Genomic DNA, 14,736 nt, shown 5'->3' on the forward strand with positions numbered 1-14,736 from the left:
TGATATAAGACAAGAAATTTTGTCGATAGGAAATAAAGCCATCTGGGCATTAAACTCTAAACATCATGTCTAACAAACCAACTTGCCTTGTGTTTTAGTTGGCAATGAAAAGAGAATAAAGTGTCCCAACACGAGTTTCACTTTATCCAACGAGTGTTCTTGATTGAAAGCTGAGACAGTCATCTTGATGCTTTGCATTCCTGAAGTTCTGCCTCATGTCAAAGAATTATTACGGACTTGGTGGGAAAAATAACATGTTTATCTCCACCAATATTGGATTGTACAAAGATTATTGTGTTGTAAACATAGTTACTGTAGCTTACACAATAGTCCCCAAACCGCTTTATGTGAAGATGCATTATTAATCTGCTTCCTTTCATTGCCTAACACCATAACATCCAATGACTGGTGATTTTCCTGAGAGCTACTATTGCAAAAGTTGGCTTTGCACATGACTTTTGAGTTTATACGTAAGTAATGACTAATGGAGAGACGTGATGTGATTGGATAGGAAGAAATTATGAATTGTTTATCTGTCTCTACCTAACTGGGCATGTTTTTGTTTTTCTTTCTCTCTTTCTGGAAGTTCTGCTCCTCATGTCCTTGTGGCTCGGTGCACCACCTTCATGCTTTGGATTTGTTTACCCAACAAAACAAATTCCCTCCTTTGCATGGGCATGAGGCTGACTTCCTGTCCAGGGCTTATTTCTATGGCAACGGAATGAAGTAAAAACATGGAAAAAGTAGACGGTGGGGGGATGGGGAGGAGGTTCACTCTTTCTGAGAAGATAGCTGGGTGTGTAGGGACACTCAAAGCCCAACAAAATCCTAACAGTGTTTGACTTGTGAAAGGAATGCAGGCCTCTTGTGTCAAGACCTGACAGACAGTGTGGCAGCTGTCTGCATTTGGGGTGGTGTTTGGAGTGGAAGGGTTATAAAAAGAGATTGTTCTCTGGGTTTATATTTCAGGTATTTCCATTGTTAAACAAGGTGGATTCCTATGCTCTCATTTAAGGAGTGTGCACTTACATAGCCACAAGGGAACACACCCTAACCTGGCTTGCAACAAAGACACTCAGAATGTGGCTAATGTTTTTCCACATTTTCAAAGATTTTGACATCTGGACAAGGTCTCAATTAAGCAGAGCAAGCATACATGAATAAAGCTTTAAAATGAAACCTGGGGTTATTTATACCACAGGCCCTCTCTGTCACTTCAGAACCCATGGAAACGTACAAAGCCTCCTACAAATTGGGTGTTACAGTGACATCTGCAGGTTCACTTTGGTTACTGCACACTCAAGGGGCTTCTATTCAGGCTGGAGGCTGTAAAACTAGGAGGACTTGCAGGAAACCCAACCACTTAGAAGCAAAACGTTCTTAGTGTTAGACCCCCAAGAGTCTGGACTGGAATTCCTTCAATGACATATGTCATCCCCAATGATTCTAAAATGGACTTTGTTCCTACAATTGTTAAAAGAAAAGAGTCAATCTGATGAAGGTATGTGATGGTGCCTGATAGTTGAGATTTTGTTTCTCGGAAATGGTCGATCACTGTCCATACCTGTTTCACGCCACAGATGTGAAAAAGCCAGATGTGTTTTATGAGCATTTGATGCTCAAAAGATGTAATGTAGTATCACACCACAATAGGAATCTACTAGGAACAACATAGCTGTTTTTCTCTTTTCATGTGTCCATAATCTTCTGCTCATCTAGAGAACCCCCGGTATGACTCTCGCTAGCGGCATTCTCCACCTCATTCTTGGGCATCCCACGGTATTCCCAAACCAGAAGGCATAATATACCTTGCCCTCACCCGTCTGGAAAGTCTGTGTCTACTCTGGGGTCCCCCATCCACCTGAGAAGGAGGCCCCTCAGCTCCTTGCTTGATTTTTCAGCAGTGGTTTCAGAATGAGCTCCTTTTGAGGACAGTTGACATAGGACGAGAGATTCGACTCTTGTCAAAACTAGGATCTGTTTTTTATTTTATTTTTGTTGTTGTTTTTTTTACCACAACCATAGTTGATGGTCAGAACATAGATAAAGAATCATGAAGAACAATCTATTTGGGTGAAATACACAAAATTTAAGCCATAATGAGCTGTCACACACAAGTATCAAAGACATGGGTGACTACTGTCACATTCTTGTCATTAAGCCCCAACTGAAGCAGCAACAACATCTTACCTACACCAAAGAGAAAAATACTGGGATGTTGTTCATGGTTCAAAGTACTTTTCATATTAAAGTACATGTTTAATTCACTGGAAAATCAAGGTTTCACAGTCTGGCTAAAGAGTAAAGGGATGTATAAGCACAATTGAGGAGATGCTACGTCCAGTCAGTTACAAACTTAGCAAGTCAGTTTACCAGGAAATTTTAGATCACTTCCTTTATCCTTCTGCCGACATGCTTCACTGAGATGCTGATTCAATTTTCCAGCAGGATGTGATACCTACCCACACTGTCAAAATATTACCACCTGTTTTAATGGTCAAGGAATTACTGTTGTTCCTTGGCCAGAAACATTGCGTGACCTGAACCCCATAGGGAATTAATGGAGTGTTATCCAGAGGCACATAGTAAACACCAGACCCAAAGGTATAACCTGAACTTCCTTAACACCTCACCAGAACCACATGTTGATTGTCTTAATGTCATGCAGCACTGATACTGTCCCAACTAAACAGTCCCACAGTCCAAAAAAATTGACAGTGTAAAGGACAAGCTGGTGCAGATAATGTTATTGAGATGTACTTGTCTAATACCCAGCTGGTAGTCCTTAGTGCACCACTTTTCCTGATTATCCAGTTTTTCCTCGCAAACTAATGTGCAAAGTAAAGCACAACTACGTTTGATGCAAGCAACAATCTGGAGATAAACGGTAAACTGCCTGACACATAACGTTAGTCTTACCTGTAGAGAGAAAAGAGAAATCTTCAAGTGGCAGAACTGAAAGGATGATCCCTTCATGTGTCTGCAGAGGGCGACACAGCACACCATCAGACTCAGACAGCTGCTGCTCAGATGTCTCAACCTAAATTACCCACTGACGACTGTGCTTTAATGAGTCATAAAGGCCACATTTTTCTACGCTCTTGTTACTTGTACCACACCGACTTAGCCTGAGCGGCTCTAATCCCGAGATCATGTCCATATGGGCGCTTTTGGGATCGCTTTTATCCCTCTGTGTGTGCATGCATATCTCGCGCTGCTCTGAGTGTTTAAGATCCTGAGGGTTATCTTGTGAGCGGCTCAGCGGGCTTAACATGTCAGTGCAATCTGCCATGCCAGTGTCATTAAGTGATTGAGACTGATTATGGCTATTCATACACTTTCTATCAGGGCTCTGAGTTCAAAGCGTCTGCTTTTCAATCCACACACAAGCACACACACACATGAGCCACTATACTACACTACTTTTTCCTTTATCTCCCCCTCCGCTCTCTCCTTTCAACAAGGCCTTTGCATGCTCTGTAATTTATTCCAGATGTGGACTACCTCCCGTCCTCCCTGCTCCGTTCCCTCCATTCTTTGCTCTCCCCGCGCTGACGGAAGCTGTAAAGGTTTGCCCTCCCCTCCTCTGGTCGTTCAACACGTTGGCCTCTGTAACCAAACGCGACCCCAGGAAGTCAGGCAGCAGACACTGGAGATTTTTCTAAATAGAAATCCCAATTCCCATGTTGCATGGCACAGTGCATTCAGTATCTTTGCTGTGTTTGGTTCTAAAATCCTTTTTTTTATCCAGCACTGACCTTGGTGAAGATACTTTCGTTGTTTTGATAAGGGGGAGATCATTGTCATTTTGTCCTTTTCCGTCTGTGCTGGCCTCTTTTCCTCCTGTCTGTGATGGGAACCAGCTGGGGGTGGGGGGATAGCTGAGCAGGGGGAGCAATGGGAATGTAGATGGCTGCAGGCATGGGGCCCAGGTGTTCCTCTCACTCTCAGTCCATCATTTATCCAACATTTTGGCATGCGTGTGATACATCCTGATGGTTGTGTTATCTTCTCTGAGGAAAATCTCTTTCACCATCGTCCTCTAAGTCCATAAACACACATATCTGTCAAACAACAAACACTTGCGCACACAGTTGTACTGCATCTCAGCTTTGGAAGCCTTAGCTCCAGCCCAGCTAAGGCAGAAGCACTTAATGACTGCTGCAGCTGTTGCTCATGTAAACTTTACATCCTCTCCTTTTTGAACCTTTCCTTTCCTCCTTTTGCTGCTTTAATCCTTGCATGTACGTTTCAGCCTAGAATGGTTTATATTATATTGATAAATGTACAAATATATGCATGCAAAAATGCAGCCACATATCTTTTCTGGCGTTGTAACAGGTAAGGCCGTAGTAAATTTGTTTCAACCGTTTCCTGTTCGTTGGAGGTCACAGGATGAACTTGAAGAATCCAGAGGTCCTGCGATATTTTCACTATGCCACTCACTTTGTGTAATGCACCATACTTTGATGCCTCCAAATATAATTTAAATGATGATGGATCAACCTAATGGCTTCATAGTCAAAACATGGAAACAGCTGGAGGCTCCAAAAGGACAACAATCGCAAAGCCAACATGTGACACAATGTTATTCAAATGGATAAAGCAGATAAACACTAAGCTTCTGAAATTACCCGGACCTTAACCTTAACCACAGAGAAAAGGTGTAACCATGTCTCATAAAACCAACTGATTTAAATAAGCTCAGCAACTTCCTCTTGTCAGTGGTCAAATATCTAACCAGTATAATAATAGAAGCTCCACAAATGTTGCAAAACGTTTCGCAAGACATTTACCCAAACATTAGAGGCGGTGTATGTATGTTTTTGACTGTGAAACAAAATGTACAATAAATTAAAAACTTCAAAACCCAAGAAGCTGGCACGCTTGGGTATAAAAGTTTGACCTGACGAAGATCCAAGAAGAATTTAAAGATCGGTAATAAATGCTGTGAATATCAAAGGTGTAATAATTTCTCCATCCATCATTTGCTCTTCTACTACTGTACATGTGCAACATACAGTACAAATCACCATCTAGGTTGTGCTACCCACCATTATTAGTGCATGTGTGGTAATTCTCTGTTTATATTTAGACTGAAAAGGAATATAATGTGTGGAGTGACCTACTAAGGTTTTAGCCCTCCAGAGAATGAATTCTAATTGATAGCTGAAGGGCTAATAATAGCTAAGTCAAAAGGAGGCGACCTCATTTTCAGCAGGCTTAAAGTAGAAGATTATGTAAATTAATTTTATTTTGGTTTTATATGAAATTTTAAAAAGAACTGTCGCTGCACTGTGAGCATCACATCCACTTTCCGTAGCTTCTTGAAGCTTCACAGGCTTCTCTTTTGTGAGATTATGAGGCTGTGCTGCTTTTTGAACGTTGAACTGGAGATTTGTTGTTTTGCATGGGTTAGCACAGTGAGATGAAACCAAGATCAGCAGGTTCTCGTGGTGGTTTGTGTCTATTTTTGAAGCGTCCTGTGAATCATTATGGAAGCAGACGATAAATCTGCCTGGAATTTTGCACACGTGCTCTCTCCAGATGAAAGAAAATGCCATCTGTTTCGACATCTATCTGGAAACCTCTGCTTTCTGAGGAGTGCACCGTCTCAGCAGAGTCTGACATCCAAGAGCTCCAACTAAAACGTGGAACCGTAGCACTTATTCTCGAAAAGATTTTCGGTCCCTGAACAAAATCACATTTCTTGTAACGCAATCTCAAAACAAACAAGTGTAATTTTTTGTTATTTTTTTGCCCAGCTTCTCACACTTTATCGTCATTTTCATTCTCATTGGCTGCTGATTGTTCAGTAATACCTCAAAAATCTATCAAATGTAGATACCTTCTTGTAGCCATTGCGCTCCTCTTTATCTACTCATTTATGTTTTACAAAACAATATTCTATGCAAAGGTAAAAATATTTTAGATATAAAATTCTGTCTTAAACTGACTAAATTATCCTCAACTAGAGTCAGAACATCCAAACTTAAGCACTGTCACTGACCTGTAGCACTTTATCAGATGGTTCTATTTATAATACTCAGGCTCGAGAACAAAGAATCCATTTTGTGTGCATGAAAATCAAAAATGAAGTTAAAGTCTCAGTAGTCTAAAAGCCTCACAAGGCGTCGGCTCATTCATATTGCTGAAGCAACAGCGACAAAATGTTGACATGATTTTAATTTGTGGTTACAGAAAGCAGCCATCCTCTATCGTTCTCTGTTGGTTAGGTTACAACAATGCACACTGACCATAACTTCCTGGATGGCGTTAACTAAATTATTAAGTTTTGTCTTCTTTGATTGCAAGATTGAAGCACCAGAAATATAATACATACCTCTTTTTGGCACAAACTCCTGTGTGCAGGGCCCAACTTGATCCAATATCTTTCTTACTGTCATCTCACCCATACTCGTCGGTTTGCGACACTTTGCTTTGCAAGAAGTATTTGTACCCCTACAGCCCCCTGACCCCCCACCCAATTATTTAGGTTACAATCACAAAACTCCAGTGTTTTTATTGGGATTTTGCTGGATAGAACAAGCCATTTTAAAATCAAATCGAAAATCTTTGAAAAGACTTTGTGTAATTACAGCAAAAGGTTCGACGAAATGTTGACTCAGGCAGGCTGAATACAAATGCACTCCACAATTTTGACATTTTGTTTGTAATTTTAAAAAAATACGCATTTATTTTTTGTATCCACGTCATTATGCATTGTTTTGTGTGGATTTATAATGTAGAATTTCAATAAAATACATTGAACTTTGGGGCTGCAACATGAAATAATTTGGAAAAAGATCACTGAGTATGACTATTTTTGAAAGATACTGTTTGTCTATCAGCTGCCGTTGGGTTAGGACCAAAAACTAGCTCAATTGTGTGTTTTGGTTTTTTGAATGCACCACCGAGCTCTAAAAAACACACCATGTTCTCTCCAAGAATTACCAGTAAAACAATATTCCCCCCTTGTAAGAGTAATATTCCCTTGGATATAAGTTTGACAAAGTTTAATGTGAAGGAAAAATATGAGCTTGTGTGACTGAAACTTAAACTTCCTCTTCCTGCCCCAACCATCTGCTTCTTCAATACGTCTGAGTCGACTGATCTTTCTAACTCTGAGAGCTTAGAGATTGCTTGAAAATCCCTTTAGTTCCTATTAATGTTACAATGTTTCAGCACCTGAATCCCCCGTGGGTGAAACCCAGCACTGACACAAAAAAGTTGGATATAAATTACAGCAATATAAATTACAACTTAATAACTGTTGGGTATGTACATTCGTGCAAAGTTATATTAGAAACACATAAGTTTTCTACCATGTTTAGAGTTTTGCGTGTAGGTTAAAAAGTTAAAACGTTTCTTCTTGAGTTTCCAGCTGCGCCACACTCCTTCCAGATTAATGTGTGCTCTTATACCTTTACCTTTGTGCTGGTCTATGTCATACAATTGCAACAAATATATTAATGTTTGTGATTCAAAGGGTATGAATACTTTTGCTATGCGCTGAGTATTAGCCAAACACAGTTTTGAGAGTTGTTCACCACACTCCTCTCAATGGAGTCTCTCTTTATTTCAGTGTGTTTATGAATCTGGGTCAGCCCAGACAGCAAACTGCTGTCTGGATCAGCCTAACGCTGCTCTTCCACTTTACCTTCGGCTACTTTATCAACGGAACTCCTTCAATAATGCATCATGCTCCTTTTGGTCCTCTTTAGATGCGGAAGTTACTTCTGATCTTGAATTAAGAAGCGGGACGAAGATGAAACTTTTGCTTGTTTCTCTGAATCTTGGGGACAATTCAGGCAACTTCCGTACAAACAAATGGACCGGACCTGCCGAATCTGGGGCCAACTGTGTTCTCAATGTGCATGTCCCCTAAGGGAGCGAGACCAAAATGGACCTGACAGACATTCAGACAGATACACACACACACACACACACATGCCCACCCCCGCACACCCACCCCCACACCTCCACACACACCCACACAGAGAGAGAGAGAGAGAGAAAGGGTGAGAAAAAGTAGAAGACATCCAGAGCAGTATAACATGGATATGGTCAGACAGGAAATGACCTCCAGGCAAAAAAAGGGAGGTAGTGGGGGGGCCTTCCCCTTGGGTTTGTATTTCTATCTGTTTCTCACAGACACTCACAACTCTATAATGTCTGATGATGTGTAGCAGAAGCTATGCATGGGAATACTGCTGGCCACGGAATGTTTTCAACATGTGCTGGGAATGCAAAAACGAAAAAGCAGCAACAGTCAACCAAACACATCGGCTCTGGAAACCATTGCATCACTCGTATCTGGATGGCGGTGGAAGCAGGGTCTGGAAATGTGTTGCATGTGCTTGAACATTTTTTGTTTAGTTTGATACAGATGCTTCAGATGTCCAGATGCTTTTTGTTCTCAGGGTCCCAGGCGTTAACGTGAAACCTGGGAAACTCAACAGCAAACCTGTAGTTGAAGCAATGTGTTTGTAATAGGTGATATAAGAACTGCTGAGTCAAAATAAGCAAATAATAATAATAACAATAATCAATATTTTTTAAAATAAAAATAAATAATTATACCAAGTAATATTACCTAAATAAGTCAAGTACATAGTTTTTAGCTTGGATTATTTACTCTTAGCATCATTATATCAACTTAATAGTATCCGTTAAATATCTATGATCTGAACATTTTTAACAACACATTAGATGGAAACATTGACTTGCTATTGCACCGAATTATAGTAAATTAATATACGTTGTGTCTTTTTTTTTTTCCAATCTAAATTTAAACTATTTTGCGGGGCCAACTCAGACTCTTGTGAAGTTACTGTTGTTAACTTTACAAGAAAATGCACCAAACCTTTTTTGATCCTTTGAGCCCTGAAACCCAAACATATACTGGATTTTACGTCTCTTTCTTTTATCTTTCCATCTTCATTGAAAATCACAATTGTCTTGGTAACTAAAGGATTCCTTGCACTACTTTGAGTTAGTGTAAAGTCTCAATATGCTACCTTGACGTTTATGGTTGGGACGTGACAAAACGTCAAGAGCTGGAAGGTGCAGTTAGCATCATTTCTCCGAGCCACTGACTCCCGTGTTTATCATAAAGGTGCAGATATCTTGTCATTGCGAGCTAAACATCTGGTTCCGAAAACTAATGCACAGGTTGAGTCATTCCTCTCTGTCTGTAAAATTATGGACTAAACCTTCATCCACCCCCCCTCAGACTGTATTTAGGCTCCCTGCGTCTCTCTAATTCACATTCGGTAAGTCTTTCCAGCAGTCTAGCAGCACGCCCTTGTTAATTCTTCAAAACAAATGCGAACCATCTGTGCTCCCCATGGCGTGTCCTCCCCAAACCCCGCAACAAACAGACGCTTTAATGAGAGAATGTAAATCACATTACAGACTTCGAGATGATAGTTACTGCACAGCGCGCCTGCAGACTAAATGAGCGGACTCTTATTGAAGGCTTTCTGCTGGGTGTATCCCCGGGGGACAGAAAAACACACCTCAAGCTCAACTAATGCTAGGTTTGTTTTAGTAGTGGTAAGTGCTTTTTTTTAAAAAGAAAAAAAAAAAAGAGAGATCAGTTTGGAGAATTAAAAAATAATAATAATAAATTCAAGGGGGTTTCTCCTGGGGTTACGTGTGAAGGAAATCTTCCAGCGTCCGCTTTGGATCACCCCTCAGTGGGTTGCGGGGGCGCGCGCGCGCGCTCAAATGTCGGTCAGAGGGTCTTCCGCTCTTTCGGGGACGCGCGCGGGGTGCTGAATCTCGTGCGAAAAGAGACGAGGCGTGCACATCTGGCTCCGGTGGGGTCGCAGAGTTGCAGGGGAGGGACTTCTTCAGCGTGTGTGTGCGTGTATATATATATATATGTGTGTGTGTGCGCGCGCGCGTGTGTGTGTGTGTGCGCGCGTGCTGTGTAATTCGCAGCAGATGACCACTTGGGGGGATGGAGGATGCATTCGGGTGGTGAGCAGCACCAGAGCACGTTGGACTAATGAAATTGCTTTTTTTTTTTTTTTTTTTTTTTTTTGACGCGTGCGGAGCAAATGCTCCTGAGTTGTGCGCCGCTTTTCGGATCACGGCGTGAGTCATGGAGGGGTCGCTCCGCAGCATGACAGAGGAGCGGGGCGCCTACACCTGAACAGCGAACGTGGAAATGGATACCAGCGGCTCCTCCTTGGTGGGAATATGCCTTTTCCTGCTGTCGCTCGGTGGGTTTTCATCTTCCTCCCCGGTGTTGGATTTTTGTCCCGAGCGCTGCGACTGCGTGCATGCGCTGCACCTACTGTGCGCCAACCGCGGCTTGCGCGCTGTGCCCAGAGCAGCCGCGCGGGTGTCAGTTGATGCGCTGATCTTGAGCCTTGGGGGCAACTTCATCACGAACATCTCCGCGTCAGATTTCGCACGGTACTGTAAGCTCGTAAGGCTGAATTTGCAGTATAATCAAATAGCAGCCATTCACCCACAAGCATTCGAGAAGCTGTCCAGGCTAGAGGAGCTTTACTTGGGGCATAATCTTCTAACAGCTTTACCTGCTGGAAGTTTACAATCTTTGAATAAACTGTCTACTTTCTATGGGAATGACAACGCCATTAAGAAAGTCCTACCGGAGAACTTCTTGAACTTGGATAATCTTGTAAAACTGCGCCTGGATGGTAACTCATTAGAGGTTCTGCAGGACTCTGTTTTCACAAATTTGGCCAACCTTCAGTACCTTCACCTGGAGCACAACAAACTGCATCACATCCACAGAAACGCTTTCTTGAAACTGACCAACCTGCGCTTTCTTAACCTGGCCCACAACAAGCTGTCGGCCCTCACTAATGTTCTGAGTTTCTCTCACCTCAGATCTCTGACCGTTTTGTTGCTGTCTGAAAATGAAATTCGGCACATCGGAAACCATGTCTTCCAAAACCTGAAGAAGCTGTCCAAGCTTTCCCTCAGTAACAACAGGATTTCTGGCGTGGACAGAGACGGACTGAGGGGACTGTCAAGCCTCAGGGAGTTTCTGATTGATGGCAATGAGCTGGAGGAAATTAATGCTGGATGGCTCGACCCTTTGGAGAGGGTTGAGGTGCTGGACTTCAGTCACAACCGGCTTGTCAGTGTGGACCCCTCCGCCTTTTCCAGACTTACATACTTAAAGGTGTTGAGGTTGAAGAACAACTTTCTCACCAGTCTGTCAGGTGACATTTTTGCCTTCAACAGCGTTCTTCAGAACATCGATCTTCACGGCAACAACTGGACCTGCGACTGTCGCCTTGAGGATTTGAAAAGATGGATGACTGCTGCTCATTCTCAGCGAAAGCTTTTGTCTGTATTTGTGCAATGCCATTACCCGGAAACTCTGAGGGGGAAATATCTGGACTATGTGAACAGCTCCCAGCTGCATCCCCTCGGGAACTGGAACCATTCCTGTAAGAGTGGATCTGGGCCTGAGGACAGTCAGGGAGGAGGCCTAAGTAAGAAACTGGATGGGAAAGATAGAACAAAGTTAGATCGAGAGGGGAAAGGTGAGGAGAACTGGATTGAGCTGGGTGACAGAAATAAAACAGAATTAGGAGAAAGAGACGGTTTAAGACAGCTTAACAGAGGCGGGATAGTGACAAGGAGAGAAGGGGAGAAAAGGAAAAGAGGTGGCCAGGAAGAGGTAGAAATCCAAGGAGACCAAGGAGGTCTGGAGGCAGCAGAACCTTCTATCCTGAAAGGAAAGCAAACAAAGAAAGAGTCACGACCTGCTACAGAGACAGCTGGTAGACGTACCAAAGGAAGCCAAAGGTCAAATGTTATCCCTAAGATTGATCCATTAGTCACGTCCAAACCAAGTCATCCAACAAACACATGGCTCACTACCAGTGAGCCTGTCCAGCCAGGAGAAAAGTTTGATCTCCTGAGGTCAGATCGAGACGAGGCACTGCCCGTTATCTCAGATCCTTGTGTGTTCAACCGACATTTCATCACCAATGTTTCAGTTGATCAGGTGACATCTAGCACTGTCACCGTTTACTGGACAAGCAGAGATAACCATCGCTACTCTCCAGGACCAAAGCCAGGCCTACACGAAGTTCACTACCGGATTCTGTTTGACCGGTTCGGCAACCCGGACCGTTTCCCTCGCTACGTCTATGCCGGAAGAGGTTCTCGCTCTGTGACCCTTCGCGAACTCACCTCGGGAGTGACCTATGTGGTCTGTGTGGAAGGAGTAGTTGGCGGATTTGTGTGCCATGTGGCACCACGTGACCACTGTGCAGGACTGGTCACCCTCCCCGAGGTGGCCAGCCGTCAGAGCAGTACTTCTCTAACGTCTGACCTCCAGCTGGTGACCGTGGTGACACTGGTGGGAAATGCTTTGCTGCTGCTGGTCATCAGTGGCATCTGGCTTGGGCGGAGCCTCAGAAAGAGGCTGCAGAAGAGGAAGTCAGCCGTTCACGTGCGACACATGTACTCCACGAGGAGACCGTTCCGTCCCACAGTGGCAGCGACCTCCGTCTCCACGGACTTTACCAGCTACCAGAGCAGTCGATCAGCTCGTCTTGCTCCCCTGGAGGAAGGAGACCTGATTGAGTTCCCTTGTGATCGGTTTTTAGACAACTGTGGTGTTCGCAGAGATGGCAATATGCAGAGATTCTCTGACTAAAACAAAAATACATGGAAATGCACGGTATAGAAAGAAATATTTGATTTTGACCAAGTTGAATTCTTTGGAAAAACCCCAAAACAAAACAAAACAAAACTGTTTTTTACTGTATACACCCTGCAAAACCAGACCAGGAACATTTGTTTTTGGTTGACTCTATTTACTGAGAACAATTTCCTTCAGCTGTAACACAGCTAAGCTCATAATGATCATTTCAGACTCCAAAGGAAGTCCATTTTTTTCAGACTTCCTTTTTCCTTAATGAGGCCTTTTCCTCTGTCATTTCCTTGCACCTGAGAATGTCTCAACATATGTGATTTTTTTTATGAGTGGATGTGTGCACATATTGGATGTTGTACCACTGATTTCAGCGATGGTGCTAGTACCCAGTTCACAGACATGATATTGTCTAATATTTGTACAGTGTGTGATGAGGGCTGCTGGTTGGCAGAGAAACACCTACTGTTTGTATTATGTTTTATACGTTTTGTAAAAACAACTATGTCATTTCATATTATGCAGAAAACAAAACAAAAAAAAGCACAAGGAAATCAGTATGCACACTGGATTTCCTGTGTGGACAAGTGCGTACACCTCCAGATTGCGCATAAACTAGTTGCTGGGAGCAAATGTCTCCAACAATATGCCTAAATTGCAATGGAAGCATTTGTGGACAATTTAATTATGTATGATATATTTTGTGTCTATATGTATTGATTTATTTGGCAAAGCAAAAGAAGTGTAAATTTCTATACCCACATGGGACAGGTGAAACACATGTTGGAAGAGGACAGGTTTGATATCTGGACTCTGTGGTCTCTTTTTTTTATTTTTCATGTAATGCCATACTGTAACCTTTAGGCAATCAAAGTCCATTCATGTTGACGATACTGCTGAAAACTATTAATATTTTAAACATCTGTCACTCAGAGCTTAAATGTAGACTACCGTTTGTATTTCAGAAGGTGGAACAATAAATCTAAAGGTTTAAAGGAAAATCTGAATTGTGTGTGAGGCTCTTACAGTGTTAATGTTAGCGAAGTCTGGCATTAGTTAGTGTCTTTGTTTGAGTCAACAGGGTGGAGTGCCTCCAGCACTTAGTCCCAACAGACAAAAATCTGTGCACAACGAAGTATTTTAAGACCACCAAAAGGTCAAAGGGTCAATCATTCAAGTTTATCTAAACTCATTTTCAATGTTTTACATGAAAGATTTGGCTTAGTTTGAAATAAAGTTTTGAACACTTACATACTTGAATACAAATGGCATGCCAATTGAACAAAAGGGAAAACACCACTTTAAAATGTTTGTGCAACAATATATTACGAAATATTTATGAGTGCATTCTGGAAAAAAAACCTAAAACTGCTTCAATGTCTTTCGGTTACTGTGGTCACAAGACGGTGTAACCACCGAAACGGACGCTAGGGGGCAGAGTGAACCGCACAGTTCCTCATGCAAATCTTTCCCCCAAACAACCAAACATTCCATCTTTTTTCATGAATGAAAATGACATAAAACCACGTGAAGATAGATAGATAGATAGATAGATAGATAGATAGATAGATAGATAGATAGATAGATAGATAGATAGATAGATAGATAGATAGATAGATAGATAGATAGATAGATAGATAGATAGATAGATAGATAGATAGATAGATAGATAGATAGATAGATAGATAGATAGATAGATAGATAGATAGATAGATAGATAGATAGATAGATAGATAGATAGATAGATAGATAAAAGTGCCATTCAAGAAAGCCTGTTTACAATCTTTCTTTCCATTTCTATGGTTCTGGAACACAGATTTCTGGTTTGATTGACTTTATTTACAAGAACACATTTGCAATGTTTAAAATAACATTTTGTAAAGAAGTGGTTTACTTATTAATAAACAACTACAATTGTATTATTCATTGAAATGATTTTTTTTTTTTGCTTCAAAACAAAAGGCATAAGGTGTGCAACCAGCAGCTGCAAAGTTAGTTACATATAAAAATATACAGGGCCTTGCAGATGTACTCATACTCCTTGAAATTTTCACATTTCAGTACACTTTCATTGCATTTTA

General features: G+C 41.9%; 1 protein-coding gene across 1 annotated transcript; it reads left to right on the forward strand.

Moving 5' to 3' along the window:
- The first annotated feature begins 9,796 nt into the window (after positions 1 to 9,796).
- On the forward strand, positions 9,797 to 13,656 carry tril (TLR4 interactor with leucine rich repeats). The gene has a single exon (XM_023344478.1). The coding sequence runs from the start codon at positions 10,178 to 10,180 to the stop codon at positions 12,656 to 12,658; it is 2,481 nt and encodes an 826-aa protein (XP_023200246.1). The 5' UTR covers positions 9,797 to 10,177; the 3' UTR covers positions 12,659 to 13,656.
- The last annotated feature ends 1,080 nt before the right edge of the window (positions 13,657 to 14,736 follow it).

Source organism: Xiphophorus maculatus, chromosome 13 (genome assembly GCF_002775205.1).
Source record: "Xiphophorus maculatus strain JP 163 A chromosome 13, X_maculatus-5.0-male, whole genome shotgun sequence".
Lineage (NCBI taxonomy): Eukaryota > Metazoa > Chordata > Actinopteri > Cyprinodontiformes > Poeciliidae > Xiphophorus > Xiphophorus maculatus.

What these genes read in the sequence shown, in the direction of transcription:
- tril (XM_023344478.1), top strand. Translation starts at nt 10,178, where the DNA reads ATGGATACCAGCGGCTCCTCCTTGGTGGGAATATGCCTTTTCCTGCTG.